At 44.4% G+C, this 8498-nt stretch overlaps 1 protein-coding gene across 1 annotated transcript; it reads left to right on the forward strand.

The window, feature by feature from the left end:
- Positions 1-892: 892 nt before the first annotated feature.
- On the forward strand, positions 893-4519 carry LOC147892166 (pentatricopeptide repeat-containing protein At1g11290, chloroplastic-like). The gene is made up of 2 exons (XM_087388642.1): positions 893-3850; positions 3953-4519. The coding sequence occupies exon 1, from the start codon at positions 1012-1014 to the stop codon at positions 3064-3066; it is 2055 nt and encodes a 684-aa protein (XP_087244768.1). The 5' UTR covers positions 893-1011; the 3' UTR covers positions 3067-3850; positions 3953-4519.
- The last annotated feature ends 3979 nt before the right edge of the window (positions 4520-8498 follow it).

Here is an 8498-nt window from a genome sequence, read left to right on the forward strand (position 1 = left end):
CAATAGAAGGAAACATCACAGTGTGGTTCGCCCCCCTTTGCAGGGCCAAAAACTACCAAGGTTAGATTATTCTACAGAACTTGCCCTCGGAGGATTTCTTGTGCTCAGGTTAGTATCGCCAAAAGACAATGAGGATTTGAATTTTGCCTAGCGCGTTGCTTATAGTGATTTTATCGATGTTCGACTATGATTATGACTATTGACATTTAGGTAATATGCCAGTATCTTATCCATTCGCAAGACTTATCCTCGGTGCTAATATTTTCAGCGTTGATATTCTCGACATTATCTCAGCACCCAGGGAAGGGCCTGTTCTTCCCTCGGATTATAACTCTTTGGGGAAGGAAGCACTCCGCCTCCCTGCCCATACTATTATATATTATTTTATATATTTTTTGAATTGTTCATCCATTCGAAATTGCTTGTTTTCAATCTAAATTCTTACAATATTCCTCTCTTTTAATGCATGTTATCGATGTAGAAAATCTAAGATGGATGCAAGATCAAAGGATGACGACACCTTTATTCATATGGTCGTAGTCCATGTGACAATATTGTATAGCAACGAGGATCCATTATTGTATCGTCTTGTTCATGTATTTGTTGGACTTCAGCTTCCAAAAACCAATAACAAATCACCACCCTTGACATTTGCAGGGAGGATCCTAAGGGTCCCTGTGTCACGTCTCATGTCCACATTTTTTACTCATTCTCTTTTTTCCTTCAAAAATTTGACAAAATGCTAGGATTCGGGTTCAATTTAGAGTTAGTGGTTAAGTGCTCTATGACGAAAAAGGCTAGTTTTTTGTTAGCACAAGGTGGGATGGGAATAGGATAGAAATATGAATGCATTCGATTTCTTCCCATGTGCTAAGCCCCTTATTACTTGAATTGCCACCTTGTTGACATTCTGGCTGGTGGAGCATGAAAGTTCTGTGGTTCATGTCTCCGGATGTTGTATCTGCTGGGTTACGGCTATAGTTTTGTGTAAGATCTTGTGTCTTTCTAATTATGGGCTCGCAATTTAGGCTGGATTCCTTTGGCTCCGGCAGAGACGCATGTGTTTTCCACAGGAGTTCGCCTCAGCTCAAGCAGAGTAAGGAAATTTATATCCTTACGGAGGAACTTAACGAGCGTCCAGTGTTTAAGGCAAACAAGTTGCTGCAGTTGTACGTGAAGCGTGGGAGCATGATCGACGCTCAACATGTCTTTGAGAGCATGCCTAAGCGCAATGTTGTGTCTTGGAACATTATGATCCTAGGGCATGCCAAGCAGGAAGAGGGTGCGAGGGCTTTGGAGTTTTTTGCATGGATGCACCAGGAGGGCGTCCAACCAAACGATCGTACCTTCGTTGGTGCATTGAATGCTTGCAGTAGCCTGGCAGCTCTGGAAGAGGGCAAACAAGTTGAAGGGAAATTTACAAAAATGGAGTGCCTCTCAAAAGGTAGAGCCATCCACTCCCAATTGTTAAAAAGTGGCTTTGAGCTGGATCTATTCGTTGTAAATAACCTGGTAAACATGTACTTAAGATGTGGTAACATGGAAGATACATGGCGTGTCTTTGAGGGTTTGCCTCTTCGAAATGCAGTCACGTGGAATACCATGATTCTGGGGTATGCCAAGCTGGAAGACAGTGCCCTGGCGTTGGAATTGTATGCACGCATGCATCAGGAAGGAGTCCAACCTGATGCTCGAACGTTTGTTGCCACATTGAAAGCTTGTAGTGGCCTGGCAGCCCTTGAAGAGAGGAAACAGGGTAATGACAAACGTGTCAAAATAGGTTGCCTGTCGAAAGTTAGAGCCATCCACTCCCAAGTCGTGAACAGTGGCTTTGAGTCACATGTATTTGTAGGAAACACGCTGGCAAATTCATATGCAAAATGTGGGAGCTTGCAGGATGCATGGCATGTCTTTGATAAATTGCCTCACCGTGATGTGGTTACGTGGAATACCATGATTGTGGGGTATGTTGAGCAGGAAAGCAGTGAGCTTGCTTTGGAATTATATGTGCAGATGCACCGGGAAGGTGTCCAACCGGATGATGTAACCTTTGTTGGCACATTGAAGGCTTGCAGTAGCTTGGCAGCACTCCAAGAAACAAAGCAAGCTGATGGAGACTTTGCAAAAACAGAGTGCCTAGCAGAAGGTAGAGGCATCCATTCACAAGTGGTAAAGAGTGGCTTTGACATGTATCTATTTGTGGGAACCGCCTTGCTGGATGTGTATGCCAAGTGTGGGAGTATGGAGGATGCACGGTATATCTTTGATGAGCTGCATGACCATGACGTGGTTACATGGAATACTATGATCTTGGGTTATGCTGAGCAAGAAGAAAATGCGGAGGCTTTTAGCTTTTATGCCCGAATGCAAGAACAAAGTCTTTCACCAAGTAGTTTTACCTTTGTTGCCATCCTGAAAGCATGTGGCAATGCAGCAGCCCTAGAAACTGGAAAAGAATTGCATTCTCAAATTAGCAGGGTTGGTTTGGAGGGTATCGCAATTGTGGCAACCAGTCTTATCGACATGTATGCTAAATGTGGGAGCATGGTGGATGCTCAACAGCTATTTGATGGATTGTCCACAAGGGATGTTGTAGCATGGAGTGCATACATTGCAGGATATGCCCGTCAGGGAGAGAGTGAAGTTGTGTATGATTTGTTGGAAAGAATGCGACAGGAAGGCATACAGCCAGATGGTTTCACATTTCTTAGCATTCTCACTGTATGCAGTCATGTGGGTCAAGTGCCAATGGGCCAGGAGTACTTTGAGGCCATGAGCAATCAGTATGGCATTGCCCCGACCATTGAGCACTATATTTGCATGGTTGATCTCCTCAGCCGTGCAGGCCAAGTGGACGAGGCAGTGGCGATGGTGGAAAAGATGCCTTTTCAACCTAATGTTGTTGTATGGTTGACCATCCTGGGTGCTTGTCGAACATGGAAGAATTTGGGTTTTGCAAGGCATGCATTTGAAAATCTGGTGAGACTAGATGAAAAAGTTCCTGCATCATACGTCTTGATGGCAAACATATATGCCGCTGCTCACATGCAGTTGGACCTTGATTAGATCCAAGGTAATGAGAACAAATGCACAAGCATGGATGAAGCCAGGGAAAAACTGGTGGACTGAACCTTAGTGGTACATACATCTATGGTAACAAATACAAGACATCCCCAAAGCAAAGACATATATGCAATCTGAAATATCTTTTCTCTGAAATGGAGGAGGAAGAATATGTGCCCGAGTCCAACCATGTTTTGCAGGATAAACCTGATGATGAAAAGGAAGTGCACTGTGTGGGCACAGTGAGAAACTGGCTATTGCTTTTGTACTAATCAATACACCCCATGGAACGCCCAGACGGCTATGTGATGGCTGTCACCAGGCCATGGGTCTCATATCAAAGATAGAACGGCAAGATATTATTTGCAGAGATGCAACTCAAATTCACAATTGTAAGGATGGAAAGTATTCTTGTGGGGACTATTGGTCATATCTGCAATTATAACAGTGTACGTCTCTTGTGGAGTCTGTCCTGGTACCCTCTGTGTTGGTGCAATGGACCCTGGTATGATGGTCCTAAGAGTGGTGTTCCAGTCGAGCAATTTTGGAGATGCACTGACAGCAGGTGTTCGGATCTCAAGGGTAGAGTTCAGGATTTGATTGGGGAGAATATTGGCCAAGTTCAGAAGTTTTCGGACCTCCCAAGATGGTGAAAGAATATTATCCTTTTCCTTTACCAAGATTGATGACAATGGTCTTGGATGATCTGGGGAAGATCAGCAGCCCACCTTAGAAACAGGTTGTCTGCCAATGTTCTCTCTCTTCGAGGAATGATACGGATGAAAACGTAAGGTTTGCCGTCCTTACTAAGCAGTTTTCCATTGCTGGGTTTCCTTTCTCAAGGTTTGTGTCTCCCTCTAATAGTTGAGCACCACGTTTTGCTTTGCAGCTAGCACTTCAAGTTTTTATGCAATAAGTGGGGGAGCCTTGGAAACTTAAACCTCAGCAATTCTGACTCAGCAGAAAATATCATTTTACCAGGGATTTGCAAGGAAGGCGCAGCTTTAGACTTGGCCCAATGGTAGCGGTCATACAGAGATGAAGAGGTATGTAACCCAAGGCAAAGTCTTAAATGAAGTGGAGTGCACACAAGGTAGACGTGCTGTCTGGTGAATCAAGGTAGGTTCAGGGACCTTTCAAGATAGGTGGAAGGAAATTGTTCGTTTTCTTCAATCACGACGGATGTTGGTTGTCTAAGATGAGGAAAGGGTCAGCAGCCCGCCTTAGAAAAGCACCAATGTTGTTTGGAATGGTACTGATGAGAGTGTAAGGTTTGCTTTGCTTATTAGGTGATTTTCTGGTGTTTAGTGCCCACCTCTAAAAATCCTGTCTCTCCAGCAATCTTTACTACATTATGCTTTGCAAGTAGCTTCAGCTCACCCTAGCCAAAATATATCAACTTCAAATCTGATCACCGAGCTTATTGGAATGGGAGGCAACACAGTCACCTAGACTGAACCATCAGCTCTGATACTATGTTGCAATGAGGCAACAATTAATAGAATTGGTCTTTGCTATAACTTTGAAAGAAAAAATACAAAATATATATATCAAAGGTTGAATAATGTTAGAAGTAAATCTTACTTAAAAATCAAAGATATGCTTGTCAAGCCTTTGCCTATGGACAATCTTCCTTTTAGATTATTGCACAAGATTATAGGATCATTGGAGCTACGGGCATAGTTACAAAGGAACATCGTTCCCCCCTTCTGGAACGAAGGGAAAAGCCAGGTGGAACTGGAATGCTTGGAACATCAAATTTATACAAAAATTTCTTCTCATATATTAGGGATATTGGAAATTGTCTTCTCATATATTAGGGAAGCATTTAGTTATCCACATACTAGAAGCGTAGATTATGAAGCGTAGATTATGAAACGTTCCAAATGTTGTTTTTTGGGCCCTACAAAGGTTGTAAGAGATGTATGTGCTTATTTTTTGCTAGTCAAGTCCAAGTTTGTTCATTTGGTCAAGTTGACCATGGTTAATCTTAGGGTTAGTGGTTGTTTAGGGATTTCTAATGTGTTATTAGGGTCAAGTTTTTGTCCTCTTGTGGATACTAAGTGCTTTCGTCTTTTATTGGATATTTCTGTCTAGAGATGGTGGCTCTCTTTGTCTCTTAGTACTACCCTTTGGTCAAGTTGACCATGTTAATAGGTGGTTAGTGTTAGGATTAGTGGTAAATTTTTAAAAATCTTTTTTCTTGGATTAGTGGTAATTGAAGTCATTGTAATGAGTTTTAAATTTAGATTTTTGTCTCTTTGTGAGGGTCTTGAAGTGACCTTGTCACTTTGTGTGGATTAAGTTTTTGGCCTTACATGAGGGGTAGTGAATTATATTGTCTTTTAGCTTGTACGACACCACGTTTATTAAATATTATTTAAATGAGGGTCTCTTATACATCCCCACTTAAATTTAATGGTCCATCTCCTCTTTCACCTTTTCTGTCTCTACTCTTTTCAAAATTCACCCTTTTAGCACTCTCCTTCTCTTTTACAAGCAAAGGCTCTTGGGCCCATAGGGTGCCAAGGCATATTGCTATTCTTTGCATCTCTCTCTACTAGCGGAAATAGCGCTTGTGTTAACCATATTAAAGTGCTTGGGACAAGCTTGGCATTAGGAGGTGGTCCTAATCGGTTCCCAAATAGTGCTTGTGTTAGCCTCGTGCCTCCAAGGCTTAGGTGATTTGGGGCTCAAACTCCCTGAGCGCCCTCATGCCTTAAGACATTTGGGGCTCGAACCCCATAAATGAGGCTCAAAACTTGGGGTGGCAAGGCTTAACTCTTGCGAGACACTTAACAGCTTGCACAGTTAGAACGTATAATGTGTGCACGTTGCCTAGATGCTTTGGTCTCTGAATATTTAGAGATCGAACTATTTGAGTTTGAGTTATTCTCCTTGGCTATTTTCATGGGCGTAGACTTGAAATGTGCTTGTTGCCTGTAATCTTTGGTCTTGGGTATTAGCTGGAACATACAATCTGTGCACGTTTCTTGGAGTCTTTGGCTTTTGGATATTTGAGGATCAAACTTCCTGAGTTTGAGCTGTACTCCTTCCATGTGCACGTTGCCTACAATCTTTGAGTTGTACTTCCTGAGCTTGTCCTTTGAAGTAGATCATGAAGCCTAATCACCTCTAATCAACTGATTACCCTGTGTTCGGTGACTGTACTCTGTGGATGTTAACATGTCCTCTTTCTTGTTGCTGATCCATCCTCGGGTCAGCTGTGGTGGAGGAGGTTGGTGGTGAGGATTGCTTGTAGGATTGCGTAGCGGTCCAGCTATCATGGAGTGAGGCGAGCGAGGTACAAGCGATACTTCCAAAAATGGGTGGCGCGCATATTCTCGTACGTGCAGATGTGATGTCCATGAAGATTGTGGATGTGGAGGTAGAGGAGGAGGTCTTGGAATTGCGTAGGACCGATGTCGGGATTGAAGACAATCTATTGTTTAGATTGTGGAGGGGTGACTATGGGCAGGGAGATCGTGAAGGAGTAAGAGGAGGAGGTTGTTGAAATGTACTGCTGCTACATCGGCAAGATCTAGAACTTAGCCATACATGTCGTTGAATGACTGGAGGTGGAAGAAAAATCCCTATTGAGTCATCTCTTTGGGAAAGTTATACAACATATTGGGATCCTTCTTCTCAAGTTCTCTGAATTGGGCCCAAGTCCATCACCATTCCATGGGCTTATACAGGGGGTGGATTCGGCGATCTGCATGGGCACTGCAGTAGTATCTCCAAAGTTTCTCTAGCTTCAAGAAGGTTAGTTGCCATTGTGTCTGTAGACCTCGGCATCTACATTGATGGTTAAGGCGGGAGCATCGGGGGCGCGAGGCTGTATCCTCTTGTGTGCTTTTGATGAGCGTGTTGCGAGTCATCGAAGGACTGTGTGATAAATTGTGTGAGGGGGCACACATCAAGAATTTCGTAGAGATGGAGGTGGGAGCCCTCAAGCTGGTGCTTCCAATGATGCATTAGCGCACTGTGGGGCAGCTCCTGAAAGGACTGCAAGTCGGGGCGCTACTGGACATCTTCAGGGGGGAAGGTCAGTGGGGATGTCAAAGCATTGTCATATGCAATGGGCATGGGCTCTGACTCGGTTGTGCCTGTTGGTGTTGTTGCATCAGCTGCCTGTACAAAATTGGCTGCTTTGAGTAGCGTGTTGAAGGTTGTGTCAAGAAGGTCGATTGGAGCTGTAGAGGAGATGGATGGGGAGGTCCCGTGCTGTGCAGTGGTGGTGTTAGAGGCGTTAGAAGAATACTCGCATAGTGTTGTCCAAGGGAGAGGAGGTTGAGTGGCTTGTTGGGTGGGATTCAGAGGAGGTGATGGTAGAATTTTTGTAGGGGGGCGGTAGCATTAAAGACGGCGATGACTTCGTTCCCTTCTTCCTCGGTAACTTCCTCAAGGTAGGCTACATGAATTGTTTCAAAATTGCTCACCAACGGACTCAAGTGAGTATTGGAGAGCATGTAGCACCCTATTGAAGATGATTATTATGCCAAGGGGGTGGTAGGTGGTGGACTGGTAGGCTGCAAGGTGCCCTTGAGATTGGATTGTAGAGGCTCGTCGACCATAGGTCTGCATCTAATTGATGTCTGCTTGCAGGCTTTCGGGTGTGCAGATCGATGGCATGAGTTTCTCGGGCTTTGTGATTTGCATCACTTCATCGTCCGTTGGATAGTTAAGGGACTCCGTGATGATGCGGCACTAGGCTTGAAAATTGAGGAGGATGGGATGGGCGGCTAGAGTCTGGAGATCAGAGGGGCAGAGAAGAGTTAGAGAAGTGGGTTGGAGATCTAAGGAGAAGTATGACATGGTTGAGATGGGGCGGCAGAGGTCGGGGTTACGGGGCAAAGGATGGTCTGGAGGGCGTTAGGAGGAAGTGGAGTAGTGAGGTCTAAGTGGAAGATGAGGTTTTGTGTGCCGAGTGCATCGAAGAGCATTTGGAGGGTCTGGGGGATGGTGCATGGTGCAAGTGTATGTGGCAAACTGTGTAGAGACCTCCCTATATATCCAAAACTCCTATTGCTGTCGGTCTTCCAATCCTGACTCCTCTGATTGGCCAAGGATGCACTGGCATTCATTCTCTATTTGGAAGGAAACCATAAGTTCCCTTTCTTATGCCAAGAAATACTGTATAGATTGGATCTGTCATTCCTGCTGCTCCTGTATTTAAGCGTCTATGCCTCTGCCTGCGCTTTTTGTTCCAGTGTTGTTTGCAGGCTTTCTTTTGCCTTGTCGGCTTGGTCCATGAGCATTTGGACCATGGATTCTCTTGTGGCGAGGTCATACTTGAGATTTGTAAGAGCTAGCTCGAGCTCCTTAGCTTTTTCCTGGTACTCCTTCGCTCTTTGCTACTGTGTAGCCCGTGGCTTGGGCTGCAACCTTTATGGATTGGCTATCATGTGTGGAGAGCTATGCCTGTAGGAGAC

The sequence above is a fragment of the Dipteris shenzhenensis genome, chromosome 17 (genome assembly GCF_047967505.1).
Source record: "Dipteris shenzhenensis isolate YYH24624 ecotype China chromosome 17, Dip_SZ_1.0, whole genome shotgun sequence".
Classification (NCBI taxonomy): domain Eukaryota; kingdom Viridiplantae; phylum Streptophyta; class Polypodiopsida; order Gleicheniales; family Dipteridaceae; genus Dipteris; species Dipteris shenzhenensis.

What these genes read in the sequence shown, in the direction of transcription:
- LOC147892166 (XM_087388642.1), top strand. Translation starts at nt 1,012, where the DNA reads ATGGGCTCGCAATTTAGGCTGGATTCCTTTGGCTCCGGCAGAGACGCA.